Genomic DNA, 25,161 nt, shown 5'->3' with positions numbered 1-25,161 from the left:
CCGGCTTCCTTCAGCGGCGGCAGGGAAATGCGGGAAAGGAGGCTGGAGGGGTTCTAGGGTTTCGCCCTAGCCGCCCCTTGGGAGCAACGCGAGCGTTTCTAAACTATGCTTCTTATGACATCTAATACACACATGATGAGTAGTTATATTGCCTTCTTATGCATGTTGCCAACGTGTCATAGAAAACATATGAACAAGCTAATTAAAAGCCAAGTGTATACGCATAAATATTGTAGGTTACTTGCTTTTAAGTATGAATCCAAAATGCATGTAATTAAAAGGAAAAATGTGCATAGATGGAACACGTTATTTATATGGATGCAATGTGGCATCACAATTGTGTACACAAGCCAGCTAACACTGAAATGTCTATACACGTAATATCATGAAGCAACAACTACTGAATGTGCTTACAAATTTTTATGCATGTATATTGTGTTTATTAAACTTGTTTGTATACTTCCTATGGCAGCTAGTACACAAATGATGAGTAGATAGATTGTCTTATTCATATTGCCAACAAGTCATAGCAAACATATAAACAAGGTAATTAAAGCCAACTTACACATAGGTACTGTTGAGGTTACTTGCTTTTAAGTGTGAATCCAAATGCACCTAATTAAAAGGGGAAATGTGCATTGATGAAACGTGATGTCATTTTATGTATGTGGCCAACATGTCATAGCAAACATAGAAACACACTATCTATAGCCGAGTGTATACGTGTAGAAACCGTTGATGTTATTTGTTTTTAAGTACGGATCCAAAGAGCTACCGCAAGGGTGTAAACGAACTAACTAAAAGTGAAATGTACATGCATGGAATCTGATGAAATAACAACAACTATTTTATTTGTCAGATTTCTATGTTTATATGGCTGGCCTTTAAATATCTTGTTTGTGTGATTGGTATGACACCTGGTACATACAGGAACTGACAAATAATTAGATTGTCTTCTTATATATGTGGCCAACGTGTCATAGCAACCATAGAAAGTTAGAAACTAGCTAATTAAAAGCCAAAATTAGATTTCTAGACCCATCTAGTGAGATAACATCGCTTAAAGCCTCGAGCCATTTTCTATATAAAAGGCATGAGAGACCACGCAAAGGTTGTCCCTAACACACATCGTACTACATACATTTTGCAGTTGTTCCTGTTAACCGTGTGGGATGGACATGGAAAGGATGATGCAAAGGGCGAGGCCTCACGCCGTGGTGGTGCCGTACCCATGCCCCGGCAACATTAACCCGGCACTGCAGCTCGCGAAGCTGCTGTACCAGCAGGGCGTGTACGTGACTTTCGTGAACACGGAGCACAACCACCAGCGCGTGGCGGCCACCGAGGGCGCCGAGGCTTTGCGCGGCCGCGACGGCTTCCGGTTCGAGACGATACCCGATGGCTTGTCTGCGGAGGAGCGGGGCGCTCATGACTACGGGCTGAGCCTGTCCATGGCCGTTAGCCAGCGCTGCGCTGCGCCGCTCAGAGAGCTCATCGCGCGGCTGAACTGCACCGCCGGTGTGCCGCCTGTGACATGCGTGGTGCCGACGTTTATGATGAGCTTCGCGCTGGACGTGGCGCGTGAGCTGGGCCTCCAGAGTATGTCGCTCTGGGGATGCAGCGCAGGCGCTCTCATGGGACACATGAAGCTCCCGGAGCTCAGGGACAAAGGTTATTTCCCTGTCAAAGGTATTCACTTGTCGCATTCCTTTGTCTTAAATCCGTAGATATATATTATGAAAATGAAAAATTCGTAATTCGAGATGTTTCTGCAATTGCCACTACTTCGGAAAAATACCGTAGTACCGATATGTTTGGACACTACGCTATTAATTCAAGACATCTCTGCAGATGAGACCGAGCTCGAAGCCATCATCGACTGGATCCCTGGCATGCCACCGATAAAACTGGGCGACATCTCGGGCTTCCTTCGTAGAACTGATGACCCCGACAGCTTCGGCCTCCGCTTCAACGAATCGGAGACCCGCAACCTCGCAAAGGCCGGGGCCGTCATCCTCAACACCTTCGATGAACTCGAATCTGACGTCCTCTCCGCCCTCCGTGCCGAGTACCCGCACGTGTATACTATTGGCCCCTTGGGTTCCCTCCTCCGCCACCATCACATCAACAATGACGCTACCGCCGGCGACTCCACAAGCCTAAACCTGTGGAAGAAGGACACCGAATTTGTTCCATGGCTAGACGCCCAGGAACCCAACTCCGTGGTGTACGTCAACTTTGGCAGCCACGCGGTGCTGACGCCTGAGCAGATGGCCGAGTTCGCGTGGGGCCTCGCCACGGCAGGCTACCCGTTCCTGTGGGCGGTGAGGGACAGCGACGTCCTTGCCGGACTGCCACCGGATTTCCTGTCGGAGGTGTCCGGTCGGTGCCGCCTGACCACGTGGTGCGCGCAGGAACACGTCCTGCGCCACCGTGCGGTGGGCTGCTTCCTGACGCACAACGGCTGGAACTCGACGTGCGAGAGCATCGCCGCGGGCGTGCCGATGGTGTGCTGGCCGGGGTTCGCGGACCAGTACACGAACAGCAAGTACGCCTGCGAGGTGTGGCGCGTCGGCACGCGGCTAGACGACGAGGTGAGGAGGAAGCAGGTTGCCCGCCGTGTGAGGGAGGTGATGCAGGGGGAGAACGGTGTCAGGGGAAGCGCCGAGATGTGGAAGGCGAAGGGAGAGGAAGCCGTTTGTGCCGATGGCACGTCGCACGACAACATGCAGCAGATGGTGAAGGCGATCAACATCAAGGCTACCGCCTCATGATAGCCTGCTCTAGTGTGCTTTAATCAGACTTTCCGAATAATATTGTCATCAGTGATCGGCTGGATGACTCTGAATCCGAAGCTAATAAAAAAATAGACGATACCCGTGTGTGTTGCTGCGGATTATTAAATTACATTAAGAATTGGACAGTGGATTCTGCAGAGTATAATTCGCACCCAACACCTGCCTTACACGTGTTCACTTTCAGCCAAATTCTGATTTTGCTTCGTCGCAGCAAAAAAAATTCCGATTTTGTTTCATTGAAGTAAAGTGCTTTGACAAAAAATAAAAAGAAAAAAACCCGTTGGGCGCGGACCTCGCTGGAAACCGTACTTAGCCATAAACATTGTGTCAAAAACAAAAAACTTTGTCGGAGCACCGTACTCCGCAGAGACTTGTCGGGTACCTCATTGGAAACCTTGTATCAAGATTTTTGTACTAATTAAAGTAGCAACACAGCATAACAATTGTAGCAAAGCTTACCATTGTACCATTGCAGCATTTTGTTCTATTGTACCAAAATCGACCTCATCACAGACATTGCCAGAGACCTCGCCGGAAGCCTACAACAAAAAAATTATACTCAAGTAGCAGAATCATAGAACAATTGAAGCAACAAATTATACTATTGTAGCATCATTTTAGCATTTTTCTACGGTCTCCGGGAGGCCCTTGCAGCACCGTCGGTTGCTCGTTTCAGCACCGGTGTTGACCGATGGTAGCACTCGCACACTCAACATGCAGTTTCGCCCCGCAGCCTTTGCAACTCGTCCCCATAGCCGAGTGTTTATTATGAATGAATTCTTCCAAAAAAATGTAGAGTTTAGTTTTGCATTTTTAACTGTAATATAAAAAAATTCATCGTAGTTGCACCTCCGGCCGTCAGCCTTTGTAGGACAGTTCGTCCGAGCATTGCATGGGAGAAAGTGGCGGCCGTCGAGCGGCATGAAAGTTGCGTGACAAGCAGGAGACTATGCACTACCTCGCCAAGTCGGAGATGTCCCCCTCCCCGGGGGCACAGGGCGGCACCGTGGAGGCGATGGCTGAAGCTTGGCTACTCTACATGTAGCACAACAACGAGGCAGTGGTTTTCTCTGGATCCGTCCATGCGTGTTGAGTAAGAGACAGAAAAAAAGGAAGATAAGAACACGGACAAGACTAGGGGCCAGGCCCTTGGTAGGATGAGGAATGGCGCCCTCCCTACCTCACTACTAGAAAAAGAACCACTGCTAACTCTTAGTAGTGGAGGACCAGTGGTGCGCCATTGCTATCTGGCTTAGTACTGGCGCACCATGTAGTGCGCCACTACTAGCTCCATGGTGCACCACTGCTAAAAGTGAGAGGTGCGCCACTAGACTAAAAGTAGGTGCGCCACTGCTAAATTTTGAAATCTGGATCTAGATTTGGCACATTTTTTTGAGTTTTTTTGCTCATTTTTATCGTCTGAATTATTTCTCATGTTCATGTTCATGCTCATATCCTAGGCGTCGATGAGGATGTAGCCGTCGGTGAGGATGGAGGATGAGGAGGAGGAGGAGGAGGAGAAGGAGGAGTGGAGGAGAAGAAGGAGGTGAGGAGGAGTGGAGTAGAAGGAGGAGGAGGTGGTCGGAGTTGGAGAAGATGGAGGAGGAGGAGGAGGATGGGGAGGAGGAGGAGTGGAGGAGGAGAAGAAGAAGGTGAGGAGGAGGAGTGGAGGAGGAGGTGGTGGCCGGAGTTGGAGAAGGTGGAGGAGGGGAGTGGAAGAGAAGGATGTGGAGGACGTCGGAGTGGAGGAGTTGGCCGGAGTAGAGGAGGATGTGGAGGAGGAGGAGGAGGAGGAGGATGAGGAGGAGGAGGAGGAGGGGGAAGAAGTCGGAGGAGGAGTAGAGGAGGAAGTGGAGTAGTAGTAGAGGAGGAGAAGGAGGAGAGTGGGGATAAGGGCCACATTTCAAATTCCGTGGGCGGGAACTTACCAGTGGCGCACCAATGCATGGGTGCACCACTGATATATTTTTTTCCTTTTTTTGAAATTTCTGCCCGAAAAGTAAAACCTGAAAAAAGTCCTATTTCTGTTTTGAGTTTGGTGAATCCAATTTTTGGCTAAACGACCAAAGGTCTTTGAATTCGGATAGGAAATTTCGCGTAGATACATTTTGATATAAAAAGATTTTCACCCGGAGGTAGTATGCAACCAGAAATCCCGTTTTACCGATACATGACGCAATTTTTCAAAAAATGTCAAAATTCATATTTCTTAATTCTTATTAAAACTAGGTGACATAATACATGGGAATCTTGAATGATTTTATATTTGAAATTTCTATCCATTTCTTTTATTTTTTTCAAAACCTAAAAGGTGATCCACAGGGGGAAGGGGGTGTGTGTGGTGGGAATTTACTTGTGGCACACCTATATGTGGTGCGCCACTAGTAGCTCCTACCCATATCTATACCATCACCCTACACTTAGCAATGGCGCACCAAGCATAGGTGCGCGCACCTATGCTTGGTGCGCCATTGCTAAGTGTGGGGTGTGGGTCAGACCATTAATATGCTTTAGACGAGCTGCAGAAAGCCACTAAAAGCCTAAATTGTAAGTCATTGATGTTTTTTCTCCTTTAAGCTCTTCTGATTCTCTCTCTTTTTTATAACTTGATTTTCCTTTCTCTTCGACATTCACTGATTTGAACACACTCCACAGAGCAAAATATGGACCAATAGGTCAAAAGCTGCAATTGTGGCCAAGTTTAAGTATCGGGTTGAGCAGGTGCGTGGTTTCTTTGATAAATGCCATGCAAAACTAGCCATGGTGTGGAAAACCATGCCTCCTCTCGATCTAGCCCCTTCAACTCTGTTGGCTTTGATGGCTAGATTCAAGAATCCTGTCAGAGTTCATGCTCTGATACGCAAGGAACTTCTCGCTGGAGCATAGCTTGCATTTGCCTTCGTGCTAGCTCGTTATCCAACGCTTGATTTGGAATTAATTGCTAAAGCCGACGTGGAGCTTCACCAATATTACCCCGTTGCAAGGCGCCCAGCTTCGATTATAGTCACCGGAATGAAGGCAGGTACTGAAGCAAATTTCAAGAAGACATCGAATATTCATGCACATGGTGCGATGCTTGCTTTGTAATTAATTATGATGTCCTTGACCTCTATCGGGCGAGTCGTACTTGTAATCGAAGATAATTGTGATGACAATGTTCTTTTATAACACCGTGTGCCGATGGTGTTCTGTCGTGGATGTGACCACGAGAGATGCTACAGGGTGCAACACTTCGTTGATGTGGTGACAAGGTGACGTAGCCATCTGCGGAGTGAGGTGCACAAGACGCAAGATTTTACCCAGGTTCAGCCCCTCAGGAGAGTAAAAGGCCTACGTCCTGCTAGATCTATTGTTCAGTGCAGAATACAATGGGGGGCTCAGTCGGCTTATTGCCGAGAGCAATGGTGGTGAGATGCGATCTCAGATTGTGTGTCTTCTAGGGTTTAGCTCGGGGGTTTATATAGGCACCCCGATCTAGGGTTTACAAGCGGATAAGTCTGAATCATATCACTTGCTATAAGGTCGGGATTCGTTATCCCGCGCCCAAGGAAGCTATGCTTCAGTCGCCCGGGCCTCTAGTCCAGTCGCCACCTCCGGGGTTTTAGCCCAGTCGCTTCAGGGTTCTAGGCCTAGTTGCCCTAGCCAACTGGACCCCTTCTTGAGCCTTCTCTCATGCGGCGAGTGAGACTAATGGTGTACCCCCTTGGGAATATCCCCATCAGTAGTCCCAGAGCGCGTCGTGGATTCTGCGCGATCTTGAGGCAACAAGGCACGAAGAGGCTTGGCGTTGGGTCGAGGTGAATCGGCAGCAAGCTCCTGAAACAGAAGAAATAAACAGGACACCAATCCTTAGTCGAAATGAGCCAGTCGGAGTTGTCCAATCGGCGTGGGCCATTCGACGTTGGTCAGTTGGCGTATGTCAGTTGGGGGAAACCACTCGGCGTAAGCCAGTCGATGTAAGCCAATCGACGCATGTCAGTCGGCGCGAATCATCAAGAGGACATACGTGGCAGTCCCAACGGCTAGTATCACGTTGACCGAGGCGCGAGCCGATGGTTAATTCCAGTTGAGGGAGGACTCTCTATACTACAGTACGCTGATGATACTATCCTTTTTTTGGAACATGACCTTAACAAAGCAGTTAATATGAAATTAATTTTGTGCCTCTTTTGAAGAGTTACCGAGGCTTAAGATTAACTTTCATAAAAGCGAGATTTTTTATTTTGGAAAGGCAAAGGAGGACGACGACCAATATAAGAAGATCTTTGTATGTGATGTTGGACAACTCCCCTTTAGATACTTGGGTATTCCAATCCATTACAAAAAAAAGTCAGGAATTCGGATTGGTATCCGGTAGAAACACGGTTTGAGAGTTAGGATGCTAGAAAGGGAAGTTACTATCCTATGGTGATAGGTTAGTCCTTATTAATTCAGTATTAACTAGGTTACCGATGTTTATGTTGTCTTCCCTGATAATACACGTTGGGGTAAGAAAACATTTGGAATTCTGTAGATCTAGGTTCTTTTGGTAATCCGACGAAAACAAAAGAAACTACCAACTTACAAATGAACATTATTTGTCGACCCAAAGATCAAGGGGGCTTAGGTATTGAGGTTCTCGAAATCAAAAACAATTGCTTATTGAGTAAATGGCTCTTTAAAATTCTTAATGAAGACGGGGTGTGGCAAGAATTGCTACATATATAATAAATTCCTAAGATAGAAGACGTTATCGGAGGTGCAAGATAGGCCTACCGATTCCCCATTATGGAAAGGATTGATGGGGTCAAACAGGAGTTTTTTCTGGTGGTTTTTCAAAGTGGGTAATGGTATGAGTATCCGCTTCTGAGAATATACCTGGTTAGGAAGTACTTCTTTGGCTCAACAGTATCCATCCTTGTATAATATTGTACACCATAAGAATGTCACAGTTGCACAAGTGTTAGCCCAAGCACCGCTGAATATTACATTTCGAAGGGTGTTGAGTGGTAACAAATGGACTTCATGGTTACAATTATGTCGGAAACTCATGATGGTAAATCTGAATGAAGAGGACAATCATTTTGTTTTGAATTTGACATCTAATGGTTTGTTTACGGTGAAGTCGATGTCTGAAGATCTTATGTGTGACCATACACCTTTTCTAAGAAAGTATCTCTGTAAGGTTAAAATTTCGCTTAATATTAAGATTTTCATGTGGTTTTTGAGTAATAAGGTTCTGTTAACTAAGGACAATCTAGCTAAACATCATTGGAATGGGTGTACAAAATATGTTTTCTGTGGGGAACAGGAGACCATTCAATACCTTTTTATTGAATGCCCTTTATCTAAGCTCTTATGGCGTACGGTTAATTTCACTTATGATCTTCCACCTCCGACCAATATTACTAATATGTTTGGTAATTGATTAAATGGAGTACATATACAATCTAAGGCTTTTATCCGGATTGGGTTTATGCTTTATGTTGGTCTATTTGGAGGGTCAAAAATGATACTCCCTCTGTTCCATTCTATAGTGCCTATTGTTTTTTGGTACGGAAATTAGCGTAAGAGTATTTTTTACACAATACCCCTTGCTGAACGATTTGAGATCAACGTAAAATTTGGTAAATCCATATCTTTATAACTTACCATAACAATTTTTGGGAGCTGAACGATTTGGGAGCTGAACGGGGAGGGGTAATTGAAAAAAATCTAAGTTAAAATCTTATATTCTGAAAAAAAAATGCCGAAAATCTATAGGCACTATATAAAGGAACGGAGGGAGTATAATTTTTAATAAAAAAGTCTATTTTCATTTCTTGCAGGTTATCCATTTGGTATCTCATTGGGTCCAGCTTTGGGCCCTACTCTCTCCGGAGGGGCAACGAGATGCCATGGCTTCTGGATGCACACGACTCCTGATGGTCGCTCAGGATATATTGTGTCAGGCTGGTTGGCGACATACTAGAAGGCTATGTTGATGTGTAGTCATAGTATGTGTTGTTTTCGATGGTTGATTTTTGTATCAATTCTCGGTGATGCGTGAGTTGTAAACGATATTATTTCGAACCATATTCTAATAAATGGCCGTGTGCATCGTCATGATGCAGAAGCAGTGGTATACCCCCATTTCAAAATGAAAAAAAGATGCGGTTGGATTGCGGTCTATGTATTATATTGTAATGCCCATATCAAATCTGATAGTAATCATCTTGTCATGTATTGGTCGATATTCTATCAATTGTCCAGTTGTAATTTGTTCACCCAACATGCTATTGATTTATCTTTATGGAGAGACACCTCTAGTGAACTGTGGACCCCGGTCCTATTTCCTTCACTGATAAATTCTACTGCAATTCGGTTATGTTTACTTTCTGCAAACTTTTCTTTCCACTCGATATGTCTAATCCTTTGTGTTCAACAAACCGGTGAGATTGACAACCTCACCGCAAGTTGGGGCAAAGTACTTTGGTTGTGTTGTGTGCAGGTTCCTCGTTTGCTGACGCCGGTAGTGCGCCCTGCCACTAGTCAGCAAGCAACACCTTCAGAAGTCACGCCTTTCTCCTACTAGTCGATTAAACCTTTATTTCGTGCTGAGGGAAAACTTGCCGCTGTGCTCATCACACCTTTCTCTTGAAATTTCCCAACCGCTTCCACAACAACTGCCAACAAGATAGTCTGGCGCCATCACCGGAGCACAATCACAAGCTATCTCTCATGGCCTCGACCTTTTGAAAAAAGGCTTAATATGGAGAATAGGAAATGGTCAAAGAATCAGAATTTGGCGTGATGCGTGGATTCCGAGAGCTTACTCGTATCGACCAGTTTCGGAGAAGAGGAGGCGTAGGCTGCGCTTTGTCTCGGAGCTGATAGACCAGCATGGTAATTGGAAGTTGGATCACCCAACTCAATATTTTATGCCATCGGACATCACTGAAATCATGAAAATAAAGCCATCACTAGTGCACATGAACGACCAGCAAGCATGGGCTCCAACTAAACATGGGTTGTTCACTATGGAGGAGTCTTTGCGCCCCTCTCATTAGGCCAGTAGCTCTGTGCCGAATGGTACTCGCGCTATATCGGGTTTGGTGTGGAAATCGGATGTGCCGCCTAAAGTACAACATTTTGCATGGAAACTTGCAAATGACTCTTTGCTGAGATGGAGGAATAAACAAAAGAGAAATTTAGAAACTACTGATCAGTGTCCTATATGTGGAAGAGATTGGCTGGTAAATTTCCTAGCAAACCAAATGAAGGACATCGGAAATAAGGTGTTAATGACGTTATGGAGATCATGGCATATTCGGAATGAGATAATACATGATAAAAAACCACCACCGCTTGATGTGTCAAAGAGATTTCTTATTAGCTACATGGAGTCCATACTAATGATAAAGTATCATACGACCGAGGATATATCTAAAGGCAAGTTTATATTGGGCTCTCGAGGAGCTGGGGAGAAGGACAAACATGTGATCACCGGGCCTAGGTGCGTTCCTCCTCCGGATGGATGGGAGAAACTAAACACAGATGGATCATTTGGCCCTAATGGAGATGCAAGAGCCGGAATACTGGTACGCGACCATCAAGGCGAGATTATTCTGTCCTCATGTCGGAAATTATTAGCTTGCAAAGACCCCTTAGGCGCTGAACTTTATGTGCTCAAAGAGGGCATATCCTTGGTTTCACATTGGTGCAATAAACCCCTTATCATTGAAACGGATTGTTTGGAGATGGTTAGTATGATCAAGAATAGTGATACTGATCGTTCAGCTCACGCCATGGTGATTGAAGAAATCAAAGCATTGTTGAAGGTTCGTCAGGCTTGTATTACTCATGTTAAGCGATGTCAGAATAATAGTAGTCATTACTTAGCAAATAATGCTAGAACTAGCTCAAGAACGGCTGTATGGCTTGCCTCTAGCCCAGAGGGTTTGTCGAGCATATGCCAAAGAGATGTAATATCTGATATTTGAGTAATACAAGTTGTATTCGCAAAAAAAAAGAATGGAAATACAAAGGCTTGCTAATGAAAAGAGCGTGATTTATCCAAATTATTGTGACAAGTTAGTGATAGACAAACTCAGTTTCCTCTCCACTAGCTAGCTGCAAAACATTAGTAATCTAGGTGTACAAACCCAAATGTCGACTACGCCTCCTTGTAGGCCATGGGCTCAGTGAGTTTCACTCCCCAAGGTATGTCTTCGCAAGACTGAAGATGGGGCACCGTATTACCGGTGTGGAAGACTTTATGGTATTCTTTCCTGGTGCATTCGAAGTACGGCGGCCCATGATTGCACGGCTCCATGGACATGGACCGTACGCAGGGCGGGTTGGGCGCAACCCGGTTCTTCGGCTTCATCATGATGTAGGGCGTGAGCCCGCCAAGCGCGGCGCCGACGTACCCGAACGTCGACCAGCCAGTGGTGACGATCTGGTCCGTCATGCTCAGCAGGTACATCTCGGCCAGCGCCTTCATGTCGTGCTCCACCTGGAAGAAGCGCTGGTGCTCCTCGTGGCTGTGCACGCTGACCACCTCGCCGCTAGCGGGTGGCGACCGCCGATACATCTCCTGGATGCTGTCGTGGTACCACCCGTTCAGGCCCGTGGTGAGGACGGCCTTCGATCGCCCACGCGCACCTGCAAACGCTCCTCCGGCGCTCGCCACCACCCCCGGCGCCGGCAGAAGATGCTCCTGCGCGGTGCATGCGAGGATCTGGTCCAGGATGTGCTGGAACGGCCTGTCGCCGTCCCAGACCCTGATCTGAATGCCCAGCCGCTCGTCGGCGTCCTTGAGGTAAGAATCGTAGAACCGTGTGACCATGCGCCAGACTCCGTTCGTCGGGTGGAGGAGGTAGCGCGAGAGGACGTAGAACACGGAGTCCTTGCGGGGGAACATCCGGTCCAGCTCCTTCTGGTGCACCGGGTTGAGGAACAAGCTCGGCGCGATGTAGCTGTCCGTCCGCAGGAACACCCACTGCACCCGGTGGAGGAACTGCAGGTGGTCGTCGCAGTACGCGAGCCTGTTCGCCGCCCTGGCGGCGTGGTCGAGGTGGATGTACACGAAGCGGTGCTCTGACGCCGGGCCGGTGTTGTTGCCCAGTGTCACGTTCTCGTAGCTCTCCGCCGCCTCCTCGCCCAGGTCCTTGTAGCCCTCCAGCGGGAAGTCGAGCGGCAGCAGCCACGTCGTGCCTGGGAAAGGCTCGCAGAAGAGCTTGCCTAGGGCCTTCCCGCGGTCGACGAGCAGCACGCGGTCGGTGAGCATGGCGTAGAGGAATGCCGAGACTGTGGCGAGGATCCGGTTGCCGAGGCCCCGGTGAGACAGCAACACCAGGTAGCTGCAGCCGTCGACGGCGTCCACGTTTTTTTGCCCGGATCTCAGCCGTTGCGAGGCTCTCGTGTATGGTTCGGTGCCTGGGCCGCACCGCCGCTGCAGAATCTCCCGCTGCCGCAGCCGCATGACGAGATACGGCGTGGGCGAGCGCGTCATGTTCTTGCGGTAGTGCACTGACTGGTATCGGCTGTCGCAGGACTGGTCGTCCAATCCTGGAGGTAGCAGACCACCCAAAAGCTCGTATTTCTTTTGTTCTCCAACTGAAATGGAGCCCAACTTTAGGCACATAAACTACTACTACTACATGCTAGTTCACCGACGTCGACGTGAACCAAAAAACAGTAACCACATTATGTTCAAAAAAAAACATTGACCACAAATTGAAATTACCTCGTCGTCGAGCTCCTAAGCCGGCCACTGTGGATTGTATCCACACGGCCGGCTCATCGAGATCAAGGTGACCACTGTAGATGAAGAGGATGGGTGGCATTGTCACGGTCATGACCAAGGCCACCACCACGGCATTCCGCACCGAGCTCCATCGTCTGACCTTGGCACTGGACGCCTTCTTCATCCTATTACCTGTGAACGGCAAGGACTCTCTAATCCCCAACCAGTACGGCTCCTCCCTGCTACCACCGGTGTCCATCTCTGTACTTCACTTGTACACTTCCTCCTAGCTATGGCCGTCTCTGGTTTATATAAACGTCTAATACCCGATCGAGTGTAGATATGTCAGGATCTTTACTTGAGAATGCTGATGCTGCATTGACTTTGTCAAGGATACTACAAGCCATGCATTTGGCTCCTTGACTACTTTGGCGTCATCAACTCATGGTCACGAATTAAGCGCAACTAGCAAGATAGAAGAAACTGCAAGTTGCCATGTTCTTATGCTGGTTAAACCGTGCACTGCTAGCTGCTGCTGACTAGTTGGCCAATTGGGCCGATTGGGCTGGCTAATTTGTCTCCTCACTTAAGTTGTAGTGGATCAGTTGTTATATGGCCTGATCGATGGATGCGCACCAACGACTTGAGTTGTTTACAAAAGCTCCCACAGCGAAGTCTCATGTTGACTGGTATAATCGGATGCGACCGTAGATGCATTAATTACCGCATCGGAAAATGTACAGTGAATTTGCTTCGAAGGTGAAGGATACCGGGCCAACAGCCCTCCACCTCGAGAGGCACTAATGTTTTTTTTTTTCAGTGAAGACCTGCGGTCAAGTCAGCTACTATTTGACTATTGCTTGCCAGGGCTCTCTCTCATCGTTGGTATCTTCATCAACTTCATATTCAGAATGCATTCTTCAATGGCTATTTATACGAAGAGGTATATATGAGGCAACCTCTTGATTTTGTTGATTCTGATAAACCTAGTCATTACTTTAAACTTGTCACGTCACTATATGGATCAAAAAATGCTCCTCGTACATGGTATGCTCGTCTTAGCTCAGTTCTTGGTGTCTTGGGATTCTCACCTTCTGTGGATGACACAAATTTGTTCATCCTTCGGCACCAGGATGTCACCATTTACTTGTTGGTATATGTTGATGACATTAATGTTCTCAATTCTACTGCCACAGCTATTCCCAGGCTAACCAGTTAGCTTCGCTCTGGGTTCTCTATTAAGGATTTGGGTGCTCTCTCCATTATTTCTTGGGGATTGAGGTTGAATCACCTTCCTCCGGCAGCTTCTTTTTCGGCTTTTCTCTCCCCTCCCCTCCACCGTCACCGCTAGAGCTGGCTGTCGGGCAAAGCTCGTGCGGTTCCGGCGGCAGCGGACTAGCCTCTACTATACCTGCGCGTGAGGCGCAGGGTGTCCCGTGCAGGCGGCAGTGGGTCTAGGGCGGCGGAGGCTCGGCGGTGACCGGGCGGTGGCGGGGTAGCCGGGGTGCTGTGGGGCGGCAGAGGACAGCCGACGGTAGACGGCGGGGCGGCACACAGCTCCAGCTTGAACCTGATATAAGCTTGTTTGGGCCCGATCTGGGTCAGGGGCAGGGGTGTGCCCCGTTCCATTTTCTCTGCGGGTGAAGGTGAGGCGGCTTGAGGTGGGCCTTTCGGCGCTTGTAACAGCCCAACTTTTGTAACCATTTTTAAATTAGAGTTTAGAATTACAAAAAATGAGAGCTAGCAAAAACTTTTTGTGTTTAGTAGGTAAAGTAACTTTTCATATATTAGTGTTATGTTTGGTATGATTGTATGAATTTGCTTGATTGATGAACCAATTTGTGAAACAACACAATCCTTGCACCCTTGTGACCATGTCCATAATAGTGCTACAAAATCATTTGCCAACCATCTGATCTTGGCAGCCTCTTTTATTCCAAGTGTTTTTAATCTCTCCAAAACAAATAGCCAAGATCCACTTTATAAAATGTTTTTTCCCAAAAATAAGTATTTATAAAACCTATACGGATCTAAAAACACAAAGGAACCCAATATTTACAAAACACTGTTTTGCAAGCTTTGATAAGAGAATTTCAAACACCTTTGCAAAACTTTAAGAAAGGATATGTTTTCGTCTCTAATATATCCTTGGAAACCCCACAAAAGCTTTAGTTTTTTTAAAAAAAAAATGCTTTCAATCCTATCATGACATGATCATCTTTGAGCACTTGGTCAACAATTATTATTTGTATGCTTGAATAGTTGTTATTGATAAGCTTGTTTGATTAGTATATGACTTTATGTGACTTCTTATGCGCGGTTTTAGTCTACTGGGCATATGGCGCCCAATCTACCAATACATCTTTGTGTGCTCTAAAAACAAATGAACCAAAGAGGATCTTCACCTTAATAAAAGTCAGAACAAAACTCACCTCAATATCTTCTACATCTAGTCTGAAACTATAGGACCATAGCTCTACCAAAACTCTTGCGAGTAAATCTCACTTAGACCCTGAAGTTTTCTCCCGACCAACAGCTATCTTCTTGGCATGATTGCACTAACCAAATCACCATGATCTTATGTACTTTTTTTAAAGAAAAACCTTGCATGCCAAGTTTCCCACTCCAACTCTATTTTGAAATCCTCTTTCTGAAAACAAGACCAAATGTCTCTATGACCTATAAGGGTTTCAAGATAATATTTCTTCACTTATCATCACAACTTCTATTTTCCTATTTAAAATTTGGTTTCCTCCTTCACTTAATCACTTGAAACTATCTCTCTCCTTGGTTCTAAAACTTATTTCTAAAAAAAATGGATTTTGGTTTATGATATCAAGAAAAGAGTATGAGGAACAAATACCTCATTAGTTTTTGAAAAATAATTTTCATAAAAGTATGTTTCTCTTATTTTCCCTTTTCACTAAATGCTAGGAATGGTGGTTTTGTCATTTCATGCCCAAGAACCAGTCTGGTTATTTTCAAAAATATCAACTTTCGAACACTATTTTTCTCTCAACAAAATTTGAAAAAAATCACATCAATTTGTTGGCCAATCTATTTCAAGAAAAACCTCCAATCTTGTGGACCTTTGCACCACACCCTTGACATACGTAAAACACTAAGGGAAATGCGTATTCAATTTTAAATCCTTATCAAAGCCACTTTTGGGCAAATTTTGGCATATTCTTTTCCAATCCAAAACCCTGCTCTTTAACCACACATCTACCTCACACCCTTCCCTCTAATCTGAACAATCTTTCACACCCTTGACACTTTGTTTTTGGCAACAAAATTTAGAGGGAGAAGGAGATGAACATGCCAAGTTTTGAGCTAAAATTTTCCTCGTATGCACCCTGTCCTGGCTCGTACCGTCCTTACTCTCTTGACCTGAACCCGCACACACGCCTCACCCTGAACATTTCTTCCGCGCACCACACGCACCACATCACCTACTCACTTGGACGCAGTCACCACGACCACATCGCGCCGCATGAGCCGAACAACCAAACCAGACCGTGCTAGCCCACCCATTCGACCTAGCACCTCACACACGACCCAGACCAACAGCAAAGCACGCACCCGCGTCCGAGAACGACCCAACCGTGCTCGACCAGAACCAAGACCCCATGGCCACGTCTCAGCAGTCAGCACGCACGGCCCGTTCCAGGACGCTAGCAACCTCGCACGAACGTGCAGTGCCCCTCCATTGATGACGCCAGCCCCCGGACGTCAGCAGCTCGCCACCCGAAGCGCCCCAGCAACGTCAGCCTTGGCGTGGCATTTCTTCAAGGTGGACCTCCCTCCTTCTCCCGCCCGTTTCCGCACTTGGAATCCCTCCCAAAACTTAGGCTGGTCATAGTGGGGAGTAACTTAGACTACTAACATATGTCATGTTACTAGTCTAAGTTACTACCTTCATAGTGGATAGTAACTTTATGTGGTATCATGCATTGTGTTATTTATTATGTCATCTTGCCTAAGGGTGTGTGATGTTATGATAACATAGGTAGTTACCACCCCACTCTCTTTATTCATTTATTGATATGCCATGTCGCTAAAACATCTTGAAATATGTGATGTTACTAGCTATGTTACTCCCACTATGAGCAATCTTAGCGCACGCCAGCACACACTCATCCGGCCACTGCCCAGCTGGCCAATGGCGAAGCCCTGGACCCGTGCACCTCCGTGATTGTATACCTCTTTAGTTTTGAGTCATTGTCAGTTTAAGTAACGTTGCCTCACTTGGGCCTTTAGATCATGATCCAACGACTGTATGCCCCTTTAGTTTTGAGTCTGACAATGACGTGTGGGGCATGTAGTCAGGTTTCTAATATTTTCCCCAAGCACCTGGACACGCTGCTGGGCCGGCCCACTCCTATTTCGGTCGGCCTTTTAAAGTTGGGCCCGCCTAGTTTTTCTTTAGGAAAAGCTTTTATTCTTTCTTTGAATCAGAGAACTTCAAACTTGAATACCTCAAAATCTACACACCAAAATGAGCTGAAACCAACTACAGTAGTTTATAATTTTAAATACCTTTCATATGCCACTGGTCCCATATTTTTTATGATTTTTCTAGAATTATTGGCTAATAAATCTTGCTCTATGTGTAACCTGAAATAAAATTTTGTTTTAAACATCATAAGTTTGTCAAAAATCTGCCAAATGAAATTTGTTAGATCAGTTCAATAGTACCCTTGTGTAGAACCATTCTCTTATGGTTGTTGCTCAAAGATTGTTGTCATGCAAAGTTATTTTGAATCCATGTATAGGATTGGTTTTAAAAACCTATAACTTAAGTTTTAATTATTCCGATGTTGTGAAACCACTTTCTATAATTTTGCAAATCCAAAACCCAACTCACTGAAACCTTGTGTTTTTATTTGATTGTTGTATTGTGGTAAAGTTTGTGTCGTAATTGTATTCCTTGTGTGTTCTATTTAATTCGTGGCGATAGATTCGAGCGTTGTTGGATTTGAAGGAGAGAAAGGTTTTGAAGAATTTTAAGAAGATCAGGGATAAGTAGCCGCTCAAGGCAAGCCATCTTTTGATCTCATGTCTACATACTATTTGCTATGTGCACTATTACACTTCTTTGACACTTGCATTACTTTTGAAGTTGCTTCTATTCATCATGTGCTATGTATACTTGGAAATTCCCAAGTATGAGGGACTCTTTTGATACCTTTACCCTCTCCTTAGTTGTATGATGATTAGCATTATGCCTTTATTGTAGCCCTTGTTCAAGAAAATAAAACCTTAGGTTGGGAACCCCTCGGAAATGTTTGTCAAATGTTTTGAAAACCTTGGGAGATTTTGGTCTTGCCCAAGTGTGATTTTATGAAAGTAAAGATCTTCGTAAAAATGGATGTTCAAGGAAAGGGAAGAAAAAGGATGTTTCAAAACAATTGGCACCTAAATATTCACCCAAACCAATTTAACCGCGCAACCACATTACCCTTAAGTGGGATGGGGCTTAACTCGGAATTTGTTCGCCTTAGTATGGGGCTTAAGCGATGTTAGAATAATAGTAGTCATTACTTAGCAAATAATGTTAGAACTAGCTCAAGAACGGTTGTATGGCTTGCCTCTAGCCCAGAGGGTTTGTCGAGCATATGCCAAAGAGATGTAATATCTGATATTTGAGTAATACAAGTTGTATTCGCAAAAAAAAGAATGGAAATACAAAGGCTTGCTAATGAAAAGAGCGTATGAGATTTATCCAAATTATTGTGACAAGTTAGTGATAGACAAACTCAGTTTCCTCTCCACTAGCTAGCTGCAAAACATTAGTAATCTAGGTGTACAAACCCAAATGTCGACTACGCCTCCTTGTAGGCCATGGGCTCAGTGAGTTTCACTCCCCAAGGTCTGTCTTCGCAAGACTGAAGATGGGGCACCGTATTACCGGTGTGGAAGACTTTATGGTATTCTTTCCTGGTGCATTCGAAGTACGGTGGCCCATGATTGAACGGCTCCATGGACATGGACCGTACGCAGGGCGGGTTGGGCACAACCCGGTTCTTCGGCTTCATCATGATGTAGGGCGTGAGCCCGCCAAGCGCGGCGCCGACGTACCCGAACGTCGACCAGCCAGTGGTGACGATCTGGTCCGTCATGCTCAGCAGGTACATCTCGGCCAGCGCCTTCATGTCGTGCTCCACCTGGAAGAAGCGCTGGTGCTCCTCGTGGCTGTGCACGCTGACCACCTCGCCGCTAGCGGGTGGCGACCGCCGATACATCTCCTGGATGCTGTCGTGGTACCACCCGTTCAGGCCCGTGGTGAGGACGGCCTTCGATCGCCCACGCGCACCTGCAAACGCTCCTCCGGCGCTCGCCACCACCCCCGGCGCCGGCAGAAGATGCTCCTGCGCGGTGCAAGCGAGGATCTGGTCCAGGATGTGCTGGAACGGCCTGTCGCCGTCCCAGACCCTGATCTGAATGCCCAGCCGCTCGTCGGCGTCCTTGAGGTAAGAATCGTAGAACCGTGTGACCATGCGCCAGACTCCGTTCGTCGGGTGGAGGAGGTAGCGCGAGAGGACGTAGAACACGGAGTCCTTGCGGGGGAACATCCGGTCCAGCTCCTTCTGGTGCACCGGGTTGAGGAACAAGCTCGGCGCGATGTAGCTGTCCGTCCGCAGGAACACCCACTGCACCCGGTGGAGGAACTGCAGGTGGTCGTCGCAGTACGCGAGCCTGTTCGCCGCCCTGGCGGCGTGGTCGAGGTGGATGTACACGAAGCGGTGCTCTGACGCCGGGCCGGTGTTGTTGCCCAGTGTCACGTTCTCGTAGCTCTCCGCCGCCTCCTCGCCCAGGTCCTTGTAGCCCTCCAGCGGGAAGTCGAGCGGCAGCAGCCACGTCGTGCCTGGGAAAGGCTCGCAGAAGAGCTTGCCGAGGGCCTTCCCGCGGTCGACGAGCAGCACGCGGTCGGTGAGCATGGCGTAGAGGAATGCCGAGACTGTGGCGAGGATCCGGTTGCCGAGGCCCCGGTGAGACAGCAACACCAGGTAGCTGCAGCCGTCGACGGCGTCCACGTTTTTTTGCCCGGATCTCAGCCGTTGCGAGGCTCTCGTGTATGGTTCGGTGCCTGGGCCGCACCGCCGCTGCAGAATCTCCCGCTGCCGCAGCCGCATGACGAGATACGGCGTGGGCGAGCGCGTCATGTTCTTGCGGTAGTGCACTGACTGGTATCGGCTGTCGCAGGACTGGTCGTCCAATCCTGGAGGTAGCAGACCACCCAAAAGCTCGTATTTCTTTTGTTCTCCAACTGAAATGGAGCCCAACTTTAGGCACATAAACTACTACTACTACATGCTAGTTCACCGACGTCGACGTGAACCAAAAAACAGTAACCACATTATGTTCAAAAAAAAACATTGACCACAAATTGAAATTACCTCGTCGTCGAGCTCCTAAGCCGGCCACTGTGGATTGTATCCACACGGCCGGCTCATCGAGATCAAGGTGACCACTGTAGATGAAGAGGATGGGTGGCATTGTCACGGTCATGACCAAGGCCACCACCACGGCATTCCGCACCGAGCTCCATCGTCTGACCTTGGCACTGGACGCCTTCTTCATCCTATTACCTGTGAACGGCAAGGACTCTCTAATCCCCAACCAGTACGGCTCCTCCCTGCTACCACCGGTGTCCATCTCTGTACTTCACTTGTACACTTCCTCCTAGCTATGGCCGTCTCTGGTTTATATAAACGTCTAATACCCGATCGAGTGTAGATATGTCAGGATCTTTACTTGAGAATGCTGATGCTGCATTGACTTTGTCAAGGATACTACAAGCCATGCATTTGGCTCCTTGACTACTTTGGCGTCATCAACTCATGGTCACGAATTAAGCGCAACTAGCAAGATAGAAGAAACTGCAAGTTGCCATGTTCTTATGCTGGTTAAACCGTGCACTGCTAGCTGCTGCTGACTAGTTGGCCAATTGGGCCGATTGGGCTGGCTAATTTGTCTCCTCACTTAAGTTGTAGTGGATCAGTTGTTATATGGCCTGATCGATGGATGCGCACCAACGACTTGAGTTGTTTACAAAAGCTCCCACAGCGAAGTCTCATGTTGACTGGTATAATCGGATGCGACCGTAGATGCATTAATTACTGCATCGGAAAATGTACAGTGAATTTGCTTCGAAGGTGAAGGATACCGGGCCAACAGCCCTCCACCTCGAGAGGCACTAATGTTTTTTTTTTTCAGTGAAGACCTGCGGTCAAGTCAGCTACTATTTGACTATTGCTTGCCAGGGCTCTCTCTCATCGTTGGTATCTTCATCAACTTCATATTCAGAATGCATTCTTCAATGGCTATTTATACGAAGAGGTATATATGAGGCAACCTCTTGATTTTGTTGATTCTGATAAACCTAGTCATTACTTTAAACTTGTCACGTCACTATATGGATCAAAAAATGCTCCTCGTACATGGTATGCTCGTCTTAGCTCAGTTCTTGGTGTCTTGGGATTCTCACCTTCTGTGGATGACACAAATTTGTTCATCCTTCGGCACCAGGATGTCACCATTTACTTGTTGGTATATGTTGATGACATTAATGTTCTCAATTCTACTGCCACAGCTATTCCCAGGCTAACCAGTTAGCTTCGCTCTGGGTTCTCTATTAAGGATTTGGGTGCTCTCTCCATTATTTCTTGGGGATTGAGGTTGAATCACCTTCCTCCGGCAGCTTCTTTTTCGGCTTTTCTCTCCCCTCCCCTCCACCGTCACCGCTAGAGCTGGCTGTCGGGCAAAGCTCGTGCGGTTCCGGCGGCAGCGGACTAGCCTCTACTATACCTGCGCGTGAGGCGCAGGGTGTCCCGTGCAGGCGGCAGTGGGTCTAGGGCGGCGGAGGCTCGGCGGTGACCGGGCGGTGGCGGGGTAGCCGGGGTGCTGTGGGGCGGCAGAGGACAGCCGACGGTAGACGGCGGGGCGGCACACAGCTCCAGCTTGAACCTGATATAAGCTTGTTTGGGCCCGATCTGGGTCAGGGGCAGGGGTGTGCCCCGTTCCATTTTCTCTGCGGGTGAAGGTGAGGCGGCTTGAGGTGGGCCTTTCGGCGCTTGTAACAGCCCAACTTTTGTAACCATTTTTAAATTAGAGTTTAGAATTACAAAAAATGAGAGCTAACAAAAACTTTTTGTGTTTAGTAGGTAAAGTAACTTTTCATATATTAGTGTTATGTTTGGTATGATTGTATGAATTTGCTTGATTGATGAACCAATTTGTGAAACAACACAATCCTTGCACCCTTGTGACCATGTCCATAATAGTGCTACAAAATCATTTGACAACCATCTGATCTTGGCAGCCTCTTTTATTCCAAGTGTTTTTAATCTCTCCAAAACAAATAGCCAAGATCCACTTTATAAAATGTTTTTTCCCAAAAATAAGTATTTATAAAACCTATACGGATCTAAAAACACAAAGGAACCCAATATTTACAAAACACTGTTTTGCAAGCTTTGATAAGAGAATTTCAAACACCTTTGCAAAACTTTAAGAAAGGATATGTTTTCGTCTCTAATATATCCTTGGAAACCCCACAAAAGCTTTAGTTTTTTTTTTTAAAAAATACTTTCAATCCTATCATGACATGATCATCTTTGAGCACTTGGTCAACAATTATTATTTGTATGCTTGAATAGTTGTTATTGATAAGCTTGTTTGATTAGTATATGACTTTATGTGACTTCTTATGCGCGGTTTTAGTCTACTGGGCATATGGCGCCCAATCTACCAATACATCTTTGTGTGCTCTAAAAACAAATGAACCAAAGAGGATCTTCACCTTAATAAAAGTCAGAACAAAACTCACCTCAATATCTTCTACATCTAGTCTGAAACTATAGGACCATAGCTCTACCAAAACTCTTGCGAGTAAATCTCACTTAGACCCTGAAGTTTTCTCCCGACCAACAGCTATCTTCTTGGCATGATTGCACTAACCAAATCACCATGATCTTATGTACTTTTTTTAAAGAAAAACCTTGCATGCCAAGTTTCCCACTCCAACTCTATTTTGAAATCCTCTTTCTGAAAACAAGACCAAATGTCTCTATGACCTATAAGGGTTTCAAGATAATATTTCTTCACTTATCATCACAACTTCTATTTTCCTATTTAAAATTTGGTTTCCTCCTTCACTTAATCACTTGAAACTATCTCTCTCCTTGGTTCTAAAACTTATTTCTAAAAAAAATGGATTTTGGTTTATGATATCAAGAAAAGAGTATGAGGAACAAATACCTCATTAGTTTTTGAAAAATAATTTTCATAAAAGTATATTTCTCTTATTTTCCCTTTTCACTAAATGCTAGGAATGGTGGTTTTGTCATTTCATGCCCAAGAACCAGTCTGGTTATTTTCAAAAATATCAACTTTCGAACACTATTTTTCTCTCAACAAAATTTGAAAAAAATCACATCAATTTGTTGGCCAATCTATTTCAAGAAAAACCTCCAATCTTGTGGACCTTTGCACCACACCCTTGACATACGTAAAACACCAAGGGAAATGCGTATTCAATTTTAAATCCTTATCAAAGCCACTTTTGGGAAAATTTTGGCATATTCTTTTCCAATCCAAAACCCTGCTCTTTAACCACACATCTACCTCACACCCTTCCCTCTAATCTGAACAATCTTTCACACCCTTGACACTTTGTTTTTGGCAACAAAATTTAGAGGGAGAAGGAGATGAACATGCCAAGTTTTGAGCTAAAATTTTCCTCGTATGCACCTCCGTCCCGGCTCGTACCGTCCTTACTCTCTTGACCTCGAACCCGCACACACGCCTCACCCCGAACATTTCTTCCGCGCACCACACGCACCACATCACCTACTCACTTGGACGCAGCCACCACGACCACATCGCGCCGCATGAGCCGAACAACCAAACCAGACCGTGCTAGCCCACCCATTCGACCTAGCACCTCACACACGACCTGCACCAACAAAGAAAGCACGCACCCGCGTCCGAGAACGACCCAACCGTGCTCGACCAGAACCAAGACCCCATGGCCACGTCTCAGCAGTCAGCACGCACGGCCCGTTCCAGGACGCTAGCAACCTCGCACGAACGTGCAGTGCCCCTCCATTGATGACGCCAGCCCCCGGACGTCGCAGCCTCGCCACCCGAAGCGCCCCAGCAACGTCAGCCTTGGCGTGGCATTTCTTCAAGGTGGACCTCCCTCCTTCTCCCGCCCGTTTCCGCACTTGGAATCCCTCCCAAAACTTAGGCTGGTCATAGTGGGGAGTAACTTAGACTACTAACATATGTCATGTTACTAGTCTAAGTTACTACCTTCATAGTGGATAGTAACTTTATGTGGTATCATGCATTGTGTTATTTATTATGTCATCTTGCCTAAGGGTGTGTGATGTTATGATAACATAGGTAGTTACCACCCCACTCTCTTTATTCATTTATTGATATGCCATGTCGCTAAAACATCTTGAAATATGTGATGTTACTAGCTATGTTACTCCCACTATGAGCAATCTTAGCGCACGCCAGCACACACTCATCCGGCCATCGCCCACTGGCCAATGGCGAAGCCCCGGACCCGTGCACCTCCGTGATTGTATACCTCTTTAGTTTTGAGTCATTGTCGGTTTAAGTAACGTTGCCTCACTTGGGCCTTTAGATCATGATCCAACGACCGTATGCCCCTTTAGTTTTGAGTCCGACAATGACGTGTGGGGCATGTAGTCAGGTTTCTAATATTTTCCCCAAGCACTGGACACGCCTGGGCCGGCCCACTCCTATTTCGGTCGGCCTTTTAAAGTTGGGCCCGCCTAGTTTTTCTTTAGGAAAAGCTTTTATTCTTTCTTTGAATCAGAGAACTTCAAACTTGAATACCTCAAAATCTACACACCAAAATGAGCTGAAACCAACTACAGTAGTTTATAATTTTAAATACCTTTCATATGCCACTGGTCCCATATTTTTTATGATTTTTCTAGAATTATTGGCTAATAAATCTTGCTCTATGTGTAACCTGAAATAAAATTTTGTTTTAAACATCATAAGTTTGTCAAAAATCTGCCAAATGAAATTTGTTAGATCAGTTCAATAGTACCCTTGTGTAGAACCATTCTCTTATGGTTGTTGCTCAAAGATTGTTGTCATGCAAAGTTATTTTGAATCCATGTATAGGATTGGTTTTAAAAACCTATAACTTAAGTTTTAATTATTCCGATGTTGTGAAACCACTTTCTATAATTTTGCAAATCCAAAACCCAACTCACTGAAACCTTGTGTTTTTATTTGATTGTTGTATTGTGGTAAAGTTTGTGTCGTAATTGTATTCCTTGTGTGTTCTATTTAATTCGTGGCGATAGATTCGAGCGTTGTTGGATTTGAAGGAGAGAAAGGTTTTGAAGAATTTTAAGAAGATCAGGGATAAGTAGCCGCTCAAGGCAAGCCATCTTTTGATCTCATGTCTACATACTATTTGCTATGTGCACTATTACACTTCTTTGACACTTGCATTACTTTTGAAGTTGCTTCTATTCATCATGTGCTATGTATACTTGGAAATTCCCAAGTATGAGGGACTCTTTTGATACCTTTACCCTCTCCTTAGTTGTATGATGATTAGCATTATGCCTTTATTGTAGCCCTTGTTCAAGAAAA

The 25,161-nt window shown here is 46.0% G+C and overlaps 3 protein-coding genes across 3 annotated transcripts; 1 reads left to right on the top strand and 2 right to left on the bottom strand.

Annotated features, from left to right (window-relative positions):
* The first annotated feature begins 1,172 nt into the window (after window positions 1-1,172).
* On the top strand, window positions 1,173-2,857 carry LOC127315302 (UDP-glycosyltransferase 85A5-like). Its single transcript, XM_051345804.1, has 2 exons — window positions 1,173-1,689; window positions 1,852-2,857. The coding sequence occupies exons 1-2, from the start codon at window positions 1,173-1,175 to the stop codon at window positions 2,772-2,774; spliced, it is 1,440 nt and encodes a 479-aa protein (XP_051201764.1). The 3' UTR covers window positions 2,775-2,857.
* A 7,997-nt stretch (window positions 2,858-10,854) lies between these two features.
* Window positions 10,855-12,755, bottom strand: LOC127311782 (galactoside 2-alpha-L-fucosyltransferase-like). Its single transcript, XM_051342239.2, has 2 exons — window positions 12,508-12,755; window positions 10,855-12,377 (listed from the first exon to the last, which is right to left on the bottom strand). The coding sequence occupies exons 1-2, from the start codon at window positions 12,689-12,691 to the stop codon at window positions 10,933-10,935; spliced, it is 1,629 nt and encodes a 542-aa protein (XP_051198199.2). The 5' UTR covers window positions 12,692-12,755; the 3' UTR covers window positions 10,855-10,932.
* Window positions 12,756-18,206: 5,451 nt separating this feature from the next.
* On the bottom strand, window positions 18,207-20,155 carry LOC127315303 (galactoside 2-alpha-L-fucosyltransferase-like). The gene is made up of 2 exons (XM_071823523.1): window positions 19,908-20,155; window positions 18,207-19,777 (listed from the first exon to the last, which is right to left on the bottom strand). Exons 1-2 carry the CDS (start codon window positions 20,089-20,091, stop codon window positions 18,333-18,335), a joined length of 1,629 nt encoding a protein of 542 aa, XP_071679624.1. The 5' UTR covers window positions 20,092-20,155; the 3' UTR covers window positions 18,207-18,332.
* Window positions 20,156-25,161: the final 5,006 nt, after the last annotated feature.

The sequence above is a fragment of the Lolium perenne genome, chromosome 7 (genome assembly GCF_019359855.2).
Source record: "Lolium perenne isolate Kyuss_39 chromosome 7, Kyuss_2.0, whole genome shotgun sequence".
In the NCBI taxonomy this organism is placed as follows: Eukaryota; Viridiplantae; Streptophyta; class Magnoliopsida; order Poales; family Poaceae; genus Lolium; species Lolium perenne.
Note: the sequence above shows the minus strand (reverse complement) of the source record. Positions and strands in the feature narration are given on the sequence as shown.

Coding starts and splice junctions, on each gene's coding strand:
- LOC127315303 (XM_071823523.1), bottom strand. CDS start 20,091: ATGAAGAAGGCGTCCAGTGCCAAGGTCAGACGATGGAGCTCGGTGCGG. Junction 19,778..19,907: donor CTTAGGAGCTCGACGACGAG/GTAATTTCAATT, acceptor GCTCCATTTCAG/TTGGAGAACAAAAGAAATAC.
- LOC127315302 (XM_051345804.1), top strand. CDS start 1,173: ATGGACATGGAAAGGATGATGCAAAGGGCGAGGCCTCACGCCGTGGTG. Junction 1,690..1,851: donor AGGTTATTTCCCTGTCAAAG/GTATTCACTTGT, acceptor ACATCTCTGCAG/ATGAGACCGAGCTCGAAGCC.
- LOC127311782 (XM_051342239.2), bottom strand. CDS start 12,691: ATGAAGAAGGCGTCCAGTGCCAAGGTCAGACGATGGAGCTCGGTGCGG. Junction 12,378..12,507: donor CTTAGGAGCTCGACGACGAG/GTAATTTCAATT, acceptor GCTCCATTTCAG/TTGGAGAACAAAAGAAATAC.